The sequence below is a fragment of the Suncus etruscus genome, chromosome 15 (genome assembly GCF_024139225.1).
Source record: "Suncus etruscus isolate mSunEtr1 chromosome 15, mSunEtr1.pri.cur, whole genome shotgun sequence".
In the NCBI taxonomy this organism is placed as follows: domain Eukaryota; kingdom Metazoa; phylum Chordata; class Mammalia; order Eulipotyphla; family Soricidae; genus Suncus; species Suncus etruscus.
This window is the reverse complement of record NC_064862.1, coordinates 19,298,566-19,319,588: the sequence shown is the minus strand read 5'-3', so window position 1 is coordinate 19,319,588 and position 21,023 is coordinate 19,298,566. Positions and strand designations below refer to the sequence as shown.

At 44.3% G+C, this 21,023-nt stretch overlaps 1 protein-coding gene across 2 annotated transcripts in view; it reads left to right on the top strand.

Moving 5' to 3' along the window:
• LRP11 (LDL receptor related protein 11) overlaps window positions 1-21,023 on the top strand; it is a 43,853-nt gene that overhangs the window by 21,157 nt on the left and 1,673 nt on the right. Inside the window, exons 3-6 of one of the 2 annotated variants that reach the window (XM_049789349.1) lie at window positions 6,773-6,914; window positions 11,251-11,376; window positions 13,059-13,250; window positions 20,149-20,244. In XM_049789349.1, the coding sequence (XP_049645306.1) occupies window positions 6,773-6,914; window positions 11,251-11,376; window positions 13,059-13,250; window positions 20,149-20,244 (556 nt within the window). The remainder of the gene's footprint in view (window positions 1-6,772; window positions 6,915-11,250; window positions 11,377-13,058; window positions 13,251-20,148; window positions 20,245-21,023) is intronic. The other variant, XM_049789350.1, reaches the window with a different exon arrangement.

The following is a 21,023-nucleotide window of genomic DNA, read 5'->3' as shown; positions in this document are numbered from 1 at the left end:
AAATTAAAATGTCCACTGACCTTATCTGCATTGGAAGCAAATTCTGATTTAAAACAAATAATAGGGCCCGGAGAGATGGCACAGTGGCATTTGCCTTGCAAGCAGCCGATCCAGGACCAAAGGTGGTTGGTTCGAATCCCAGTGTCCCATATGGTCCCCCGTGCCTGCCAGGAGCTATTTCTGAGCAGACAGCAAGGAGTGACCCCTGAGCAATGCCGGGTGTGGCCCAAAAACTGAAAAAAATAAAATAAAATAAAACAAATAATAAGGGGCTGAAGAGATAGCATGTAGTTAGAGTGTTTGCCTTGCATTGCATGCAGAAGGACGGTGGTTCAAATCCTGGCATCCCATATGGTCCCCAGGTTGACTACATGCAAGGCAAACCACCCTACCACTTTGGCCCAAGAAATGCTTAATCTTGATGTAATGCTGTCGTGGTGGGAAGGTTCAAACACAAATAAGTCACCAAGCAGGTAAGTAGGGATACAGTGGTTCCTTCTGAGAACCAGGCAGGAATGAACAGGTCATAAAGTTAAGACTAAAAGGACAGGAATGAGGAGCCAGGCTATTCCAATTGCAGGGGAGGGGGGTGAGACCACAAAAACTAGTAGTACTATTAGGATATGTCCATATGGAGTTTAGAATGTTTCCAACCCAAAGAGTCCAAGATTCCCAACAAGAGCCTGCGTTCAAGCATATATTGAACTCTTCCTGCCTTGGTATACCTTAAAATATTGTGTGAAAGCAGTCACTCCATTCTTTTATTTGTTTTGGGATTATATCTGGTGGCACTCAGATTACTCCTGGTTCTGCATTCAGAAATCTCTCCTGGCAGGCTTGGGAGATTTTGTGTAATGCCAGAGATCAAACCCGGACCAGTCCACAATTGACCATGTGCAAGGCAATTGCCCTACCACTGAACTATCTCTTTGGTCTTGAGAAATTCTTCTTCTCTTTGTCCCACAAGTGAGTTCTTTTGCCAGCAATCTTCCTATCAAAGACTCTCTAGATCCCTGCACTGGGCTACAATTTTGGGTGATTTCCTGCAATCTGTTGATGTTATTAATAAAGACCCCTTTATTTTTGTTTTTGTATTGCCTAACAATGGTTTCTGTGTGCTTGATGAGGCGAACTCTGTTACAATACCTTCTTATGAGGAGTGGTAGCCAGAATAACAGACTGAGTTAAGCACTGGTTGAGGTCAGTCATTCCAAATTCAATTACTGTAGAACATGAAATCATGGGTGGATGGGTGGATAACAGAAGCTCCTTATTTTATTAAAGACTATGTTATAGGGGCTGAGGCACTTTTCTGGCATGTGGCTGGCTCTAATCTAATTGCTGGAACTGCATATGGCCCCTTGAGTGATTCCCTGAGCAAGTAAGCCCTAAGCGCTGCTGGATGTGGCCCAACCTCCCCCTCCCCTGTCTACCACACCCACCTCCAAAAAGAGAAGAATGGGTCAAACTGAAACTGCAGGCTGGTGTTCCTCAGGGGTGGAAAAATACAGGGTTCCCTTTGATAAGTCAAACCCTCCACTTTTGTTTTAACATTTTTTATTGGTTGAGGTCCTGTGATTTTGTTTTAACATATTTTATTGGTTGAGGTCCTGTGATTTTTATTGGTTGAGGTCCTGTGATTTATTGGTTGAGGTCCTGTGTCCCATATGGTCCCCCGTGCCTGCCAGGAGCTATTTCTGAGCAGACAGCCAGGAGTAATCCCTGAGCACTGCCAGGTGTGACCCAAAAAAACCCTAAAAAAAATTAAAAATAAATAACAAAGAGTAAGTTAACATAAATAACATTTAAACTGTTGTCCAAAGCAAAAATTGATGGGGGGATGGCGTTGTTTCATGTGCTTGCATCTCTTTATTTTTTTTATTACTTATTTAAGCACAGATATAAAATTGTTCATGGTTCAGTTTCAGTCATAGCATGTATGACTTCACCAGTGCATATTTTCCGCCACCAGTATTCCCAGGTTCTCTCCCATACTCCCCCCACCCCAAATGCAACAGATATTTTACTTCTCTCTCTCTCTTTCTCTCTCTCTCTCTTTCTCTCTCTCTCTCTCTCTCTTTTCCTTTTTGACATTGGTTTGCACTATTGTTGATGAAGGGATGAAGAGGTGCTATGCATATCATTTTATTCCCTTTAAGCACCCAGTTCTTGTCCAGAGGGATCAGTTTCAACTCTCATTGTCATGGTGGACTATAGTGGAAATCTCATGCCCCAATCCCAGGGCATTGGAGAGACTTGAGTCTGAAAGCAAACGCTGCTGCAAGAAGTAACTCACAACTGCTTAAGAGGATAAAACAGGTTCAGGAACTTCCACACGGCAAGCCTTTCATTCCTAAGAAGCAGATAGCTCGGTCGTGTAAAACCCAAAACTGGAAGCGGTCTCCCCCAGACAACTGGGTCTTTACGAGGAAGTACAAGACCACACAGACATTCTAAAGCACCAATCCAAAAGACGCTTCCAAGCAAAGGTGCTTCTGACCAATGAGTAGCAAGCATGTTCTGAATAAGATGGAAGCAGGTTAACCCAAGAGGACCCTTCTCTATCCTAACTGCACTCCCTGCTCTTAGTGACAAGCTTCCTACCATGGGCTTCCTCCTGGTCCTCTTCTGTATTGTCTCTGAAAATGATTAGCATACTGTCTTTTATATTTCTTATATCCCACAAATGAGTGAGATTATTCTATGTCTATATATTGGGGTTTTAAAATAACTTATTTATTTTAAATGCCATAGTTTAAAAAATTGCTCACAGTACAGTTATTTCTGGCATTCAGTGTTCCAACACCAATGCCACCACCATTGTAACATTCCCTCCATCACTGTTTCCAGTTTTCCACCCTCTTCCAAGCCTGCCCCTCGGCATTTATGACAATTTACCTAATACGTCTTGTTACAACTAATTGGTAACAAAATTATTTTTTTCAGGGTTTTTTTTTTGTTTGTTTTTGTTTTTGTGGTTTTTGGGTCACACCGGCAGTGCTCAGGGGTTATTCCTGGCTCCAGGCTCAGAAATTGCTCCTGGCAGGCACGGGGGACCATATGGGGCGCCGGGATTCGAACTGATGACCTCCTGCATGAAAGGCAAATGCCTTACCTCCATGCTATCTCTCCGGCCCCACAAAATTATTTTTTTTTAAAAAAAACTTAATTAAAAGAATATGTGTGGAAATTGTCATACGTGTCAATGGGGACATTTTGTCATTGTCTGAAGGCTTGTTGAGCATTCTGTTGTTGGTTTTGTCTGTAGAACTTAGATGGCTTTTGTGATCATTTCATATCTAATCTGCTGTATTCTTACCGAGAGTAAATATTAAAACTATGAAGGTGTTGTACAGCCAAAATACTCAGCTATGAGATCTAGGACTTTGAGCATCTGTAGAGTTGGGCCAATGAGATCATATGGTGGGAGTTCTGTATAGTACAGAGTCTGGGGCTTGGGGGAGTGGCCCGCCTGGTTCCAAAGAGTCCCAGGAGATGTCAGCCACATAAACGACATACCTGGACTTTTCGGCAGTTTGGTGTCTCTACAGAGAAGTGGTGAAACTGAGCCATTGGATTTTCAATACTGTTAGCAATGGTTTCCTGTGTACATAATTCCAACACACAACACACTCAGGTGATCACCCTTAATATCTCTTGGAAAAAGGCTGTAACTCCAGCTCTCTGGCTGGAAGCATCTGCACGAAAAGTACAGCTTAGAGACCTTTCACAACTAGCATCTCAGTTCAGTGAAGGAAAATCCTTAAGCATAAAAACAGGGTGAATGCTGTCCAACAAATGCAGTGTGGATAGCCCTTCCTAGAAGTTGAAGGAAATGAATAAAATAAGAATGAGTCTAGAGTCTAGAGGGGTGGGGGGAAAAAAGAGTCTAGAGAATATCTTAGAGTTCAAAGAGACTCTTCCTTTTATTCTTTTTTCTTTCTCTTTCTTTTCTCTCTCATTCTCTTTCTTTCTTTGTCTCTTTTTTCTTTTCTTTTTTCTCTTTCTTTTTCTTTTCCTGGTTTTTGGACCCCAGCAGTGCTCGGTGCTTACTCCTGGCTCTGTGTTTATGTTTGACTCCTGGCAGGCTTGGGGGACCATACAGAGTGCCAGAGATCAAATCCATGTTGCCACATGCAAGACAAGTGTTCTACCCCTGTACTATCTGACCCTCAGGGAGATGTTTTTGTTTGTTTGGGAGCCATGTGCAGTAGTGTTCAGTCAAGGTTTATTCCTGGCTCTGCACTTAGAGATCACTCTTGGAGTGGCTCCAAGGACCATATAGGATGCCAGGGATAGAACCCAGGTCAATACATGCAAGGCAAGTGTTCTACTTCCTGTACTATCTCTCCAGACTGCTCAGGGAGATAATTATTAATTGTTGTTTTGCTTACTTTTATTGGCTAAAGAGAAATGAGCAAAGTATAAACCAAGGTCTTTATTTTTTTAAATATCTTTATTTAAGCATCATGATTACAAACATGTTTATAGTTGGGTTTCAGTCATACAAAGAACACCCCCTGTTCACCATTGCAACCTTTCCACCACCAACACCCCCATCTCCCTCTTCACCAACCTCCTGCCTGTATTCAAGACAAGCATTCTACCTCTCTCACTCATGACCATTGTCATGATAGTTGTTAGTGTAGATATTTCCCTAAATGAACTCAACACTCTTTGTGGTAAGCTTCATATCATGGACCGGTCCTTCCAGCCTTCATCTCTATTGTCTCTGGGTATTATTACAATACTGTCTTTTATTTGTATTAAATCCCACGGATGAGTGATACTATTCTGTGTCTATCTCTCTTCCTATTACTCATCTCACTCAGCATAATAGATTCCATATTCTTCCATGTATAGAAAAATTTCATGACTTCATCTCTCCTGATGGCTGCATAATATTACATTGTATATATGTACCACAGTTTCTTTAGCCATTCCTCTGTTGAAGGGCATGTTGTTTGTTTCCAGATTCTGGCTATTGTAAATAGCGCTGCAATGAATATAGGTTTTCAGATGGCTTTTCTGTATTGTACTTTTGTGTTCCTAGGGTATATCCCTAGGAGTGGTACAGCTGAATCATATGGAGCTCAATTTTCAGTGGGTTTTTTTTGAGGACTCTCTATATTGTTTTCCATAAAGACTGGACTAGACGGCATTCCCACCAGCAATGAATGAGAGTTCCTTTCTCCCCACATCCCAACCAGCACTGATTGTTCTTGTTCTTTGTGAATTGTGCCAGTCTCTGTGGCATGAGATGGTACCTCATTGTTGTTTTAATTTGCATCTCCCTGATGATTAGTGATGTAGAGTATTTCTTCTTTGAGGAAGTGTTGTTCATTTCTTCTCCCCATTTTTTGATGGGATTAGATGTTTTATTATTTTTAAGCTCTGACAGTACCTTGTATATCTTAGATATTAGTCCCTTATCTGATGGGTATTGAGTGAATAGCTTCTCCATTCTGTGGGTGGCTTTTGTATCCTACATACTGTTTCCTTTGAGGTACAGAAGCTTTTCAGCTTAATATAGTCCCATCTGTTAATCCCCACTAACACTTATTTGGAGATTGATGTTTCCTCCTTGAAGATGTCTTTAGTCTCAATGTCATGGAGTGTTTTACCTACATGTTCTTCTATATACCTATGGTTTCAGGTCTGTTATCAAGGTCTTTAATTCATTTGGCTTTGACCTTTATATATGGTGTTAAATGGAGGTCTGAGTTCACATTTTTGCATATTGTCCCAACACTATTTGTTGAAGATAGCCAAGATCTTTAAAGAGCACCTGGAGATGGAGAGTCATAGAAAGAATTAACAAGGGACTGAGTGGAGAGGGTGACCCAGGCATGCAGAAAGGGAAAGTTCACTTGTTGTTGTTGGGGATGAGGTGATAATGTATAGAGCAATGTCCATAGTTATCATAACAGTTATGATCCTAGTTGTCTTCTCTAAGTCAGCGAAGTCCTTGAGGAAAAGGGCCTAGATATTGGGGTGGAGCATGGAGGAGACAGACCCAGTAGTGTTTTAGAGAAAGACTGTCAGTCATATCTTGGACTCAGACAAAAATTTAAAATGCATGGGTGGGGTCGAAGCTATAGCACAACACTGCACACAGTCAACCTGAGTTCTGTCTCTGGCATTCCATATGGTTCCCTGAACTTTCCAGGAATGCAGAGTTAGGACTAACCCATGAACACTGCTAGTTATACCTCCAAAACAAAAACAAATGAAAAAAGCATAGAGATAGCACAGCAGGTGAGGCATTTGCCTTGCATGCACCTGACCCTGGTTCAATCTCCTTCATCTCATCTGATCCCCCAAGCCTGGCAGGAGTAATTCCTGAGTGAAGAGTCAGGATTCACACCCCTGAGCATTGCTGGGTATAACTTAAAAAGTTAAAAACAAAACAAATAAAATCAGAAATGAGAATTCTCAGGATTAGAGTGATAGCACAACAGTAGGACATTTGCCTTGCATGTGGCTGACCCAGGATGGACTCAGTTTGATCCCCAGCATCCCATATGGTCCCCCAAACCAGGAGTGATTTCTGAGCCCATAGCCAGGAGTAACCCCTGAGCATCACTGGGTGTGGCCAAAAAAAGAGAATTCAAATTGGAGCCAATTGTGAAAATGGAATGTGGGATGTGAGGACCTGGGACCAGGGAGGTAGGAGGTTTTAGGGTCACTCCGTTGGGGACCTGGGTCAGGAAGTCACTGGTGTAGCCTCGGGTTTCCTAACTGGGCCTGATGTCTGCTGTTGTGGTGGCAGGTACCTCAGTCTGGAATCCTGAAGCTGTCCCACTTGCGGGAAGGAAAGTACGACTTTGAGCTGACAGTGATGGACACGGCTGGGCAGAGCAGCTCCGATAATGTCTCTGTGACGGTGCTTCCAGCAGCCCTCTCCCCAGGAGGTGAGCAAATGCTCTGACTTCTTAGCAGCCACCTGGAGCCTTTGATCTTGCAGGTGACTGGATGAGAGTCTTTATAGGAAATGCGGTAATCTGAGGCCAGTGCAATAGCACAGTGATAGGTAGGGCCTATGCCTTGCAGGTGGCTGACCTGGGTTCAATAGCCAGCCTACCAGGAGCCATTTCTGAGGGCAGAGCCAGGAGTAAACCCTGAGCACTTCTGGGTGTGGCCCAAAAGAAAAAGGAAAAAGAAAATTCTATAACCACCGCTCACTGTAGTCTGGGATAAGGGACCTCAATCGATTGAGGTGAAATACATTCTAGGGAGTGAGAAGGGGCCCTACAGATGCACCATCTTCCTCAACTCTTCCATGAACTCTGTGTCAAGGACATGGTCTGGATACATGTGTTCAAAGAGGGCCACTTAGGCATGCATTTAAAACCAAGTCCAAAATATGCCATATGTCCATTTCAAAGCAGTACTTCCAGGGCCGGAGCGATAGTACAGTGGATAGGGTATTCACCTTGCATGCGGTTGATCCAGATTCCAACCCCGGCATAATATATGGTCTTCCAAGCCCACCAAGAGTTATTCCTGAGTGCAGAGACAGGAGTAGCTCCTGAGCACTTCCGGGTGTGGCCATAAAACAAAACAAAACAAAAAAGTACTATTTCCACATGAAGCAACACACCTATCTTACTGTTTCACTCCTGTGTGGTAGATAGATAGAAAACAAAGGAAGCCAGTGGTCTCCATGATCACAGGAATAGAAAAGTCCAAAGCTACTGTTTTGCCAAACTGGCAGAACTGCTGGTCTGTGGGCTTTTAGGACTCTTGTGGTCTATGGTGCTGGTCAGTAGATATAAAAATGGTTGCAGCAGGAGTCAGAGGATAGCACAGCAGGAAGAGTGCTTGCCTTGCACGTGGCCAATGATTTAATCTTTGTCATCCCATATGGCACTCCAAGCACTTCCAGGAGTAATTTCTGAGTGCAGAACCAGGAAAAACCCTCTGAGCTCTGTCAGGTGTGCCCCCCCCCAAAAAAAAAAAGTTTGGGACTTTTCTATTCCCGTGACTATGGAGACCACTGGTTTCCTTTGTTTTCTATCTATCTACCACATAGGAGTGAAACAGTAAGATAGGTGTGTTGCTGGGACCAGAGAGATAGCACAGCGGCATTTGCCTTGCAAGCAGCCGATCCAGGACCAAAGGTGGTTGGTTCGAATCCCGGTGTCCCATATGGTCCCCCGTACCTGCCAGGAGCTATTTCTGAGCAGACAGCCAGGAGAAACCCCTGAGCACCACTGAGTGTGGCCCAAAAACCAAAAAAAAAAAAAAGATAGGTGTGTTGCTTCATGTGGAATAGTACTTTTTTGTTTTGTTTTGTTTTATGGCCACACCGGAAGTGCTCAGGGGCTACTCCAGCCCCAACACCAAAATTATGCTGTAGTAAATATAGCAAACATTAACTTTTATATTATAATACTAATCAAGATGACCCAATGGGAAAAGTGGGAGAAGAGTAGGTAGATGGGGTAGAAGGATGAGTGCACAGAAGAGTACAGAACTGGGTTTTCAGCGATAAGTTTAATGGCTTAATGTTGTAGTACATATGTGTATTTTTAAAAATGTTCATTCCAGGGGCCGGTGAGGTGGCACTAGAGGTAAGGTGTCTGCCTTGCAAGCACTAGCCAAGGAAGGACTGTGGTTTGATCCCCCGGCGTCCCATATAGTCCCCCCAAGCCAGGGGCAATTTCTGAGCGCTTAGCCAGGAGTAATCCCTGAGCATCAAACTGGTGTGGCTGAAAAAAAAATATTCATTCCAGGTGAGGGGGCAAAAAAATGTTCATTCCAAGTTGCCACATGCAAGGCAAATGCCCTAACTGCTGTGCTATCACTCAGACTCAGTGCTGCATTTTTTTAAGCATGTGGAGGAATGAAATGATCTGTTCCCCAAAAAGCAAGCCAACAAATTCTCCCAATACATCTGTGGTCTCCAAATAGGATCTCCCACAGAGAAAGACAATTTTCCATCTCTTCTTTTAGATTTCTATTATATTTTATAAGGTATAAAATAAGTTAGAACCATAGTATATGCAACTGGTTATAAAAAATAAATTGGAATGTGTCCATCAGTATATTGTTGATGGGATTTCTGGTCAGAAAAGTGTGGGGACCACTGCTCCAAAAATAGATGGTAAGTCAGGGAAGTGACTGAATACTAGAGCATCTACCTCACATGTGTGAGGCCCATGGTTAGATCCTGGGGCACATAAAAAAAAAAAAAAAAAAAGAAAAAGAGAAGAAGGGCCGGAGAGATAGCATGGAGGTAAAGTGTTTGCCTTGCATGCAGAAGATTGGTGGTTCGAATCCCGGCAACCCATATGCCCTCCCCCCCAAGTCTGCTAGGAGCAATTTCTGAGCTTAGAGCCAGGAGTAACCCCTGAGTACTGCCAGGTGTGACCCCAAAAAACAAACAAAAAAAAAAGAGAGAAAAAGGGAAGAAAGAAGCCCAGGAAGATAGCAAGGGGTAAGGGGTTTGTCTCTTGTTTGTGTCCAACCTTGATTTGATCCCCTGCACAACTTGGATCCCTAAGCATCCCAGAATGCAGCCTTACAAATCCCTGAGCATCACCAGGTGTGACCCTAGAGCCCCCAAGCATCACCTGGTGGCCCTGTGGTCCACAGACCACACTGTATCTGTGGGCCCAGGTACTGAGTTCTCTCACTCTGTGGGTCTGGTATTGTCAGAAGTAGTCCCTGAATTGCTCCCCACCTCAAAACAAAGCAAAACAATGGATAAATTACAAACATGGACCAATCTACAAACCATCAAAAAATACGTTTCAGTCTTGCAATGTACACCCATGAACATTTTCTGCCACCAATGCTCCCAGTTTCCCTCCCACCCTCCCCCTTGACTGCCACGGGGGCAGGCATTTTACTCCTTTCTCTCCCCCACCTTTTTCCTTTTTAGACACTGGTTTGCAGATTGTTAATGAGGGGGTACCATACCATATTTATCTCTATTCAACACCTAATTCTTTTTTTGTTTGTTTGGTTTTGGGCCACACCCTGTGACACTCAGGTGTTATTCCTGGCTATGCACTCAGAAACCACTCCTGGCTCAGGGGACCATATAGGACGCCAGGGGATCGAACCACCGTTCGTCCTAGGCTAGCACGGGCAAGGCAGACAGACACCTTACAGCTTGCACCATTGCTCCTGCCCCAACACCTAATTCTTATCCAGCATGATCAGTTCCAATTATCATTGTCTTAGTGGTCCCTTCTTTGCTTTATCTGCACTGTTCCACTACTTGTGGACTTGTGGCAGTTTTGTTCCAGGGACTGGTCCTCCTGGCCCTCATCTCTATTATCTCTGGATATTATTACTATACTATTTTTTTCTTATATACCACAAATGAGATTATTCTGTCTATTATTATTATTATTATTCTGTCCCTCTGACTCATTTCACTCAGCATAATACTCTCCTGTTGGGTTACTGATCTTACCCTAATTAATATTTGTACTCCACCCTAGGGTGTGATCTGTTGATGGTATATTGGGTTATTCCCTCCTTGGTAGACTTCTCTCACCCTAGGGTGGGACCTGATTCTGGTCAGTAAAGCAGGGGTCTGAGGAAGGCAGAGGCTCATTCTTCGGTCTTCTTCCACTGAAGCTTCACTCCTTCTTAGGAGTGGTTGAATTTCTTGCTTGAGCACTGGATTTCCTGAGCCCATTCTTGTACCTCTTCACTGTGTGAATTATTTCCTACAGATCTCTACTACTAATACTGGAACTATTTCCCCTGTCCTAATTGGACAGGGGAATGGGAACTACTTTTTCTGTCTGGGAGCTTGATGGGAAACAAACTTCAACCAACTTCCTAGAGAATGTGACCCTTCACTCTCCGTATCCAACAGAGTGTCATTTTTTTGGAGGGGTCACACCCAGTGGTGTTCAGGGGTTACTCCTGGATCTGCACTCAGAAATCACTCCTGGCAGGGTTGGGGGACTGTATGGGATGCCAGAAATTGAACGGGGGGGTTCGTCCAGTGTTGGCCGCATGCAAGGCAAACACCCTACCACTGTGCTACTGCTCCGGCTCCGAGAGTGTAATTTTTTAATTGATACGTTTTCCATTGACTCATCATGAGATAGAGTTACAAAGTTGTTGATGATTGAATTTTGGTCCTGCAGTTTTCCAGTACCTATCCTTTCAGCAGAGCTCATGCCCCGATGTCTCTTTTATCCTTTTCGATTTCCTTTTGTGATTTGTGATAGTGTTATGGCCTATCCCTTCACCTTCTGAAAGGAGACTTTTTATAAACAGGATGCCTATCTGTGTGCTCACGCTATGACTTCTTCTGTGACAATGGCTGTTGCATTGACATCACACTGGCCTGTAATGGGGTGGAGCAGTGTCCTGATGGATCTGATGAAGCTTTCTGCCAAAACTGTGAGCTGGACCACATCACATTTTCAAGCAATGGGAGGAAAGGATGTCTGTGTTCTTGCAATAAGATGCAGACTTGGGACTGTTCTTTTTCTGCCTGGTTAAAGAGACAACTTTCTGTGAAAAAGCTACAATATCAGAAAGCATTTCTTTGAGTGTCTAGTCCTATTTATAAATGTTAAAGTTTTGCTACTGCATGCCATGCTCCAGAAAGATTCTAGCCCATCCTAAAAATGCTGGGGCTGGAAAGAGTACAGCAGGGAGGGCAACTGCCTTGCACAAAGCTGACTGGAGTTCAACCACTGGCCCCCTAAATCTTTCTGAGTGCAGTGTCAGGAGTAATCCCTGAGCATCACCAGCTGCGGCCCAACACACACACACACACACACACACACACACACTCACACACACACACACACAATCCCTGAGCATCACCAGCTGCGGCCCAACACACACACACACACACACACAATCATGAGCATCACCAGCTGTGGCCCAACACACACACACACACACACACACAATCGTGAGCATCACCAGCTGTGGCCCAACACACACACACACACACACACACACACTTCACAAGAAACAAGTGATGTGCGGCCAGAGCAATAGTGCAGCGGTAGGGTGTTTGCCTTGCATGCGGCTGACCTAGGGCGGGCCTGGGTTTGATCCCTGGAGTCCCACATGGCCCCCCAAGTCAGGAGTGATTTCTGAGTGCCAAGCCGGGAGTAGCCCCCAAGCATCACCGGTTGTGACCCTCCCCCCAAAAAACAACAACAACAAAAAGAAACAAATAATGTTTGGATCCCCAACACCACCTATGGTCTTCACAGAGGTAAGCCCTGAGCACAGCAAATGTGGTCTAGAAATAAACTCAGAAATAACTATCTTGATTAACATGTAGAAAAGGAACAGCACACTGGATCTGGCTAAGCCAGAGCTGTGCAACAGCCTGAGAAGACCATAAGCATCACCACTGTGGGAAATTCAGTTTGCTCAGTTTGATCTTTTGTCTTTGGCAGTTCCTCTGTGACTTTTAGGGGCCACACCAAGCTGTGCTCAGAGGTTACTCCTGGCTCTGAGTTCATGGAACACTCCTGGTATGTCTGGGGTGGGGAGGGGGCTAAAGGGTGCCAGGAATCAAAACCACATTGGCTACGTGTGAGGCAAGTATTCTACCTGCTGAGCTATAGCTCCAGCCCTACACTGTGCTTTTTTGAAAACTAATTACTGGAAGGAAATAGAATGGATTATCCAATTTCATCAAAATAAACAGCTTTCTTTCTCTGTCTCTCTGTCTCTATCTCTCTGTCTCTCTCTTTCTCTGTCTCTATCTCTGTCTCTCTGTCTCTCTCTTTCTCTCGCTGCACCTGGCAGTGCTCAGGAGTTACTCCTGGCTCTGCACTCAGAAATTGCTCCTTGTAGGCTAGGGGACTCTTTGGAATATGGAATTGAACCCTGGTCCATCCCAGGTCAGCCACATGTAAGGCAAATGCCCTAACTGCTATGCTATTGCTCCGGCTCCAACAAGCAGCTTTTCAAGTCAGGCCCTGACTGACTTGCCTTAGTCCTTGGGTTAATGGCCCCAGAGAATCCTGACCTTAACTCTCTGCAGATTGAGGGGCTCTGGTTACAGCTCAGAGAATGTCATCAGCTATGATGCTCACTCTTCCACTCCCTAGTGGACTTCAGTCGGAAGACGGTGACCCACACAGCCACAGCGTCGCCCAGAACCCTAGGACCCAGCAAAGACAAAGAGTGGACCTCCTTATTGGAACAAGCCCCAAAGCAGCCCCCTGCACTGCCAGACACAGAGAGGAGGAATCATTCCACCTTCTGGTCATCTGGGACTCAAATTCGTCCTGTCACATCAGGTAAGAACCTCCAGCAGGTTCTCCACCAAGGGAAAGAGCAAGACGTGCCTTAAATGTTAAGTCTAGATTTGAAGTGTGTTAGGGGGATACAGTCTCTTCTTCAAAGAAAGAGAAGGCTTTGGGGCCGGGCGGTGGCGCTAAAGGTAAGGTGCCTGCCTTGCCTTCGCTAGCCTTGGACGGACCGCGGTTCGATCCCCCGGTGTCCCATATGGTCCCCCAAGCCAAGAGCGACTTCTGAGCACATAGCCAGGAGTAACCACTGAGCATTACTGGGTGTGGCCCAAAAATAAAAAAAAAATAAAAAAAAGGGGGCCGGAGAGATAGCATGGAGGTAAGGCGTTTGCCTTTCATGCAGGAGGTCATCGGTTCGAATCCCGGCGCCCCATATGGTCCCCTGTGCCTGCCAGGAGCAATTTCTGAGCCTGGAGCCAGGAATAACCCCTGAGTACTGCCAGGTGTGACCCAAAAACCAAAAAAAATAAATAAATAAATAAAAAAATAAATAAATAAAAAAAAGAGAGAAGGCTTAAAAGAAAGTCTTTAGACAGAAGAACCAAAGCACCTGACCTTTATGCTGATTCTAAATGTATTCATACCTATACACATATTGGGTCTCTACAGGTAATTGTAGGTGAGTTCTCATTAGCTCTGTTTATATTTGTGCAGGTGTCACCACCTCCACAATTAAAAAAAAAATATTGGGGCCGGAGAGATAGCATGGCGGTAAGGCGTTTGCCTTGCATGCTGAAGGACGGTGGTTTGAATCCCAGCATCCCATATGGTTCCCCGTGCCTGCCGGGAGCGATTTCTGAGCAGAGAGCCAGGAGTAACCCCTGAGCACTGCTGGGTGTGACCCAAAAACCAAAAAAATGAAACAAAACAGAACAAAAAAAATCTCTCCCATATGTAGGATAAAAATGAAATGAGACCAGAGTGATCACAAAGCAGGTAGGGCACCTGTGTTGCACACTGCTGACTAGGGTTCAATCCCAGGCATTGTCTCCCTCAGAAACCATCAGGAGTAATACAGGTGAAAGTTGATGAACAGACCAGAGGATCACATTAAGGCCTACAGTTCAATAAGCAGTTATATGCTTAGGCCCTGCCATACTGCTGCTAGGCTCACCCACTTCTTGCGTATCCACAACAGCCTCCGCATCAGCTGTGGCCTTACTTGGGTACTTTTGGTTTGGTTTGGCGTGGTTTAGTTTGGGGTTTGGGTTTCAGTTTTGGTTTTTGGTGTTTGGGTCACACTCAGCAGTACTCAGGGGTTACCCGCTGGCTCTGTGCTCAGAAATCACTCCTGGCAGGTTCGGGGGACCATATGGGATGCCTGAGATGGAACTGGGGTCTGCTGCATGCAAGAAAAACTCCCTACCTGCTGTGCTGTCACTCCAGCCCCCTTATTTATCTACTTTTTTTTTTGGGGGGGGTCACACCCGGCAGTGCTCAGGGGTTACTCCTGGCTGTCTGCTCAGAAATAGCTCCTGGCAGGCACGGGGAACCATATGGGACACCGGGATTCGAACCAACCACCTTTGGTCCTGGATCAGCTGCTTGCAAGGCAAACGCCGCGGTGCTATCTCTCCGGGCCCTATTTATCTACTTTTAAAACACCTTCATAATAGTATGTCCTTAATATATCCCATGAAGGACATCTATTTTTGTGTTTTGTTTTTTTTTTTTTTGTATTTTTTGTTATTGTTGGTTGATTGGTTTGTTGGTTGGTTGGTTGGCTTGGCTTGATTTGAGGTCACCCTTAGCATGCCAGAAACTGGACCCAGGTCCCTGATAGCAAGGCATGAACTCAGTCCTGTGGGCTCTAAAGGGCATTTTTTGGTTTTGCTTTATTTTGTAACACACCCAGTAGTTCAAGGGTTTATGCCTGCCTCTGCACTCAGAAGTCACTCCTGCTGGGCACCAGGAACCACTCAGGAAGCTGGGGCTTGAACCTGGGCCAGTCTTGTGCAAGGCAAGCACCTTCCCTCCTGAACTGGGGTTCTAGTTCCTGAGGGCCTTTCTTTTTGACAGTCCAGGTTTGTTTGTGCTCTCTCTTCTCTCTCCCTTTCCCCTCTCTCTGTATTTTTATTGCTTTTATTATAATAATGATAATGGTTTCTCAAGTATATAATTCCAACACCACACTGTGCATTACCCTCCTCCCACCCCACCAGGTCCCTATTGTCCCCCCTTTCAGTTTCCCCCACAACCACACACAGACTCTCTCTCTCTCTCTCTTGTGTTGATCAGTTCTCCCTTTGAACGTCTGTTGACCTTGCTGTGTATCTTTGAGTCCCACATATGAGAGATCATTCCGTATCTGTTTCTTTCCTTCAATAACTTCACTCAGATGAGGGCCTCTAGTTCCATTAATTGTTGCAAGTTGCATGATTTTATTCTTTCTTAGAAGTATTCCATTATATATATTTCATTGCATATATATTGTATATTGAATTCATTGTATATATATTGCATATATTCCATTATATATAGCATTTGAATATTTGGGTAGCTCTCATCTTAGTACCTTGTTGTACTAAGTGTTGCAATAAACATAAGTGTGCATATATTCTTTACAATTAATATTTTTGTATTTGGGGGATAGATGCAAGAAGTGGCATTGGTTAGTTGTATGAGAATCCTATTCCTATTTTTTCCTACCTTTATTTAAACACCCTGGTTTACAAAATTGTTCATAATACAGTTGTTTTGGGCATTCAGCATTCTAACACCAATCCCACCACCTCCAGCATTGTTTCCACTTTCCCACTCACCCTTTCAATTCCTGCCCCATTGGCAGGCACAAAATAATTTATTTCATATTGCTTCTTACAATAGAATGTTATGTGAAATTATAAAAAAAAAAAGTCAAAGAGGGGCCAGAACACAGTGGTAAGGCGTTTGCCTTGCATGCACCCAACACAGGACAGATGGTGGTTCGAATCGCGGCATCCCATATGGTTCCCAACCCTGTCAGGAGCGACTTCTGAGCACAGAGCTAGCAATAACTCCTGAGCACAACCAGATGTGACCCAAAAAAACAAAAACAAACAAAAAGTCAAAGAAAATGTTTGAAATTTGTCATATCTCACAATGGTGTTATTAAAGTCATTGTCTAAGGATTTATGGAGCTTTTGGTTAAGTTGAGCCTTCTGTGTCATTGTTTTTTTTTTTTGTTTTGTTTTGGGGTCACACCCAACAGCGCTCAGGGGTTACTCCTGGCTCTACACTCAGAAATCACTCTTGGCAGGCTCAGGGGACTATATGGGATGCTGGGATTCGAACCACCGTCTTTCTGCATGCAAGGCAAACACCCTACCTCCATGCTATCTCACTGGACCCTATGTCATTGTTTTTATTTATTATGCTTAGTGAACTTCCATGGCTACTTTATGTCTAATTTGCTGTGCTCCTAACTGGAATGTCGGTGTATCATATGAAGGTGTTACTCCAAGATCTTGAGAACAGCTCACCCCCACCCTCTTGAGCGGGTCCCAGAGTTTTCAGTTCAAAGATTGGTGAACCTGAGGGTTTCATCACCTTGGCATCTCTTTCAAGAGCAGTCAGGAAGCTGTGAAGCTTGGCTGTTTCCATGGCAGTGGCTGTGAGATGTCCTCTTCCTGTCTTTTGGAGAGGTTGCCATATTGCTTTCCATAGAGGCTGACCCACTTGACATTCCCACCAACCAGGGATGAGGGCTCCTTTTTCACTACAATTTTTTGTTTGTGAGTTTTGTGAGTGCTTTATAGATCTTGGATATCTGATGTATGGTGTGTAAATACTTTCTCCTGTTAAGTAGTGTGTCTCTTTTGTTAGAGCTGAATTTCTTGTGTTTGACCTGTCCAGGCCACTTTCAAGCTTACTTGTAATTTGGTGCTGCCACCTAATAGCATACCGGTTCTAATCCTTGGAACTTGTTTTATTGCCTCGTGTTTTTGGCATTGGGTGGTATTTGGCATTGTATGATTTTGGCATTTGGGTAGTATCTTTGCTATGATAATACTTCATGACTAAACTGTAACCATTAACATAACTATAACCTAGTTTAAATTAAATAACTTAAAATAAATGGAGTCATGTTTCTGGCAGAAGGAATGTTAGTGTGGGTAGAACTGAGTTTCCAGGCCAGGAGGGAGGAATCTTGTTATGCAGTGTTGCACAGAAACCCACATTGATTTGGATGAATTTGCTGAAGGCTGCCTGGAGGCCAAAGGACAAGTCTTTGGTTAATGTCTCAGAAAGAAATTTTTTCATGCTCTATGAATGTATTTACTGCATCATGTTTACCAGACATACTTCATATGCACAGGTAGTGTTGAAACTGGATAAGCCCCTAGCACTTTCCGGACTCCTGCCCCCCACCCCCACTTAAATAATGTGGGAGCTAGAGCAATAGTATGATGAGTGTTTGCCTTGCATGCAGCCGACCCGGGTTCAATACCCAGCATCCCATAAAGTCCTGTGAGCACCACGAGGATAATTCCTGAATTCAGAATCAGAAGTGACCCATGAACACTGCCAGATGTGACCCAAAAACAAAGTAAAAAAAATTAATGTGGTAAAAAAAAAAATTAATGTGGTAGGGGTTAGAGATATAGTTCAGCAAGTTGAGCACGTCTTGCAGGCAAGAGGCCTGAGTTTGATCCCTGTTACCACAGGGTCTTCAAGAATCACCAGGAGCCATCCACAGAAACTGAGTTGGGCAGGTGTGACCCAAAACTAAACCCCAAAAAAATCATGTTTGTTATAGAAATAAATACTATACAGGCTGGATTCACTATTTTACATGCATTGTTGTTATAGTCATGATTTTTTTTTTTTTGGTTTTGGGTTTTTGGGTCACACTCGGCAGCGCTCAGGGGTTACTCCTGGCTCTATGCTCAGAAATCGCTCCAGGCTGGCTCAGGGGACCATATGGGATGCTGGGATTCAAACCACTCTCCTTCTGCATCTAAGGCAAACGCCTTACCACTGTGCTATCTCTCTGGCCCCTATAATAATTTTTTTATTTTTTTTTTGGTTTTTGGTTTTTTGGGGCCACACCCGGCATTGCTCAGGGGTTACTCCTGGCTGTCTGCTCAGAAATAGCTCCTGGCAGGCACAGGGGACCATATGGGACACCGGGATTCGAACCAACCACCTTTGGTCCTGGATCGGCTGCTTGCAAGGCAAGCGCCGCTGTGCTATCTCTCCGGGCCCGATTTTTTTATTATTTAACTTGGGGGAGACCACACCTGGCTCTAAGCTCAGAAATCACTCCTGTCAGGCTCGGAGGACTGTATGGGATACCAGGGATTGAGCCAGGTCAGCTGCATGCAAAGCAAATGTCCTGCTCAATGTGCTATCACTCCAGCCCCTTTTTTAAATTTTATTTAATTTTTGGTTTTTGGATCAAACCCAGTAGTGCTCACAGGTTACTCCTGGCTCTGTGCTCAGAAATTGCTTTTGACAGGGTCGGAGGACCATATGGGATACCGGGATTCGAACCATTGTCTGTCCTGGATCGTCTGCATGCAAGGCAAATGCCCTATTGCTATGTCTCCAGCCCCTTTGACCTTCCTTTTTCTTTTTTGGTCTCCGACTTCTTTTTAAATTCATTTTAACAAAAATGAAAATATCTGTAAACCCCTTAATGTATCCCCACCCCCTTCATCTTTTTCTTTTAAGAAATTCTTCTTGACTGCTCTGCTTTCCATCTTATGAAATCCAGAGACTGCTCCTCACTTGTAGGCTGAGTTCTCTCCATGTGAAAGAACTTGGACACTATGAGTGCCCCTACCTAGCTCTGGTTCCATGTTCTGTTCCAGCCACACAGATTTATGAGTTGGGTCACATTAGTCCTCTGGGCAAATACAGCCTCAAAGTGGGACAATGCAGAAGGGTAGTAGTTGCTCTGGGTGCAACTGGAGCTTTGTGTTTATTTGCTTAAAGACAGTAGCTTGGTTTTTTGGTTTTTTTTTTTTTTTGGTTTTGTGGGTCACACTCAGCAGCGCTCAGGCGTTACTCCTGGCTCTATACTTAGAAATCGCTCCTGGCAGGCTCGGGGGACCATATGGGATGCTGGAATTTGAGCCTCCATCCTTCTGCATGCAAGGAAAACCCATACCTCCATGTTATCTCTCCAGCCCCCTAAAGAAGGTAGATTTGCAGGGCTGGAGAGATAGTAGGGGTCAAAGTGCTGGCATTTCACATGGCCAACCCAGGTTCAATCCTTAGCACCACACAGGGTCCCCAGATCCTTCCAGGAATGATCCCTGAATTCAAAGCCAAGATTAAGCCCTGAGCAAGGTCAAATGTGACACAAAACCAAAATTTAATTAAAAAAAAAAAAAAAAAAAGGTATTTTCAGGACAGAGTGGGGGGCAAGAATGATTTTTCTTTTCTGACCAGAGGGCAGAAAGTCAAGTTTGGAAACCTCTGTAGAGCTTTAAAATCAAACATAGATATTAGGTTGGGGAGGGCTGGAGGGTTTATTTGGTTATTTGGGGGTTGGGTGACGCCTTATGAAAAATCATTCATTGGTTCGTTCCTGGGTTTCAGCACCAAAAGAACAACAACAACAAAAAGAAAAATCATTTGTTGCCTCCTGGAAATACTTTTTTTTAATTGATTTTTGGTTTGGGGGTTACACTAGGCAATATTGCTCAGGGCTTATATTTTGTTCAGGGATCACTCCTGACCAAGCTCAGTTCATATGGCGTGCTGGGGATTGAACCCGGATTAGCATCCTCATGCAAGGCAAGTACTCTGTTGGCTGTGCTCTGTCTAGCCTCATGGAATTACATTTTTTAAAGGAAAATATGGCCCTTTATGTCGTCCATCCTTAAAAAGCAAAACATGCCTTATTTTTATATCACTTTTGATGCAATTTCAATATACATCAATTTGTTTCTTATAGCGAGTGCTTCCTCAGGGAAGGACAGAACAGAGGAAAATTCTATTTTTGAGTCAAAGAGCAATCGAGGAGGAAGGGAACACCCGGCCCCAGAAGCAGGTAAGAAAGACCCGGGAGGCTCACTTAACACTGTTAAAGTTTTTAAGACCCTCTGTCTTGCAGAGGGGGCCACTAGGTGACATCTTGAGCATTGATGATGCTAACAATGATCTGTGTGGGGATCAGAACATGCACGCGTCTTCTGCCAGGCTTTATGCTCTTCAACTGGCATCCCTCAACCTTGGATCTCAGCCAATCCTTATCCATGGACTGGATCAGCCCTCTCTCATGAGTAGGTTACCTGAATTGAAAAAATACTTTTTTTTTTTTGGGCCCGGAGAGATAGCACAGCGACGTTTGCCTTGCAAGCAGCCGATCCAGGACCAAAGGTGGTTGGTTCGAATCCCGGTGTCCCATATGGTCCCCCGTGCCCGCCAGGAGCTATTTCTGAGCAGACAGCCAGGAGAAACCCCTGAGCACCGCCGGGTGTGACCCAAAAACCAAAAAAAAAACAAAAACCAAAAAAAAACAAAAACTTTTTGAGCCACACCCAGCAATGCTTGGGGGGGGGGGGGTTTACTCCTGAGTGTTCCACATTCAAGGATCCCTCCTGGCTGGAGACCATGCAGGATTCCAAGAATCAAACCCAGTGTTGGCTGAAGGCAAGTAAAGCACTGCTCTACCTACTCTTCTATTGGTCTGGTCCCAAGAAACAAAAATTTCTAAAAGCTCTAACCTGAATCAGAAATTGGGTGTTAGCCCAGACCTTCCTGTTCTTGAACCACCCTTGACAGGATTCAGGGATCAGTCTCAGCAGTGCTCAGGGAGTCATGAAGTGT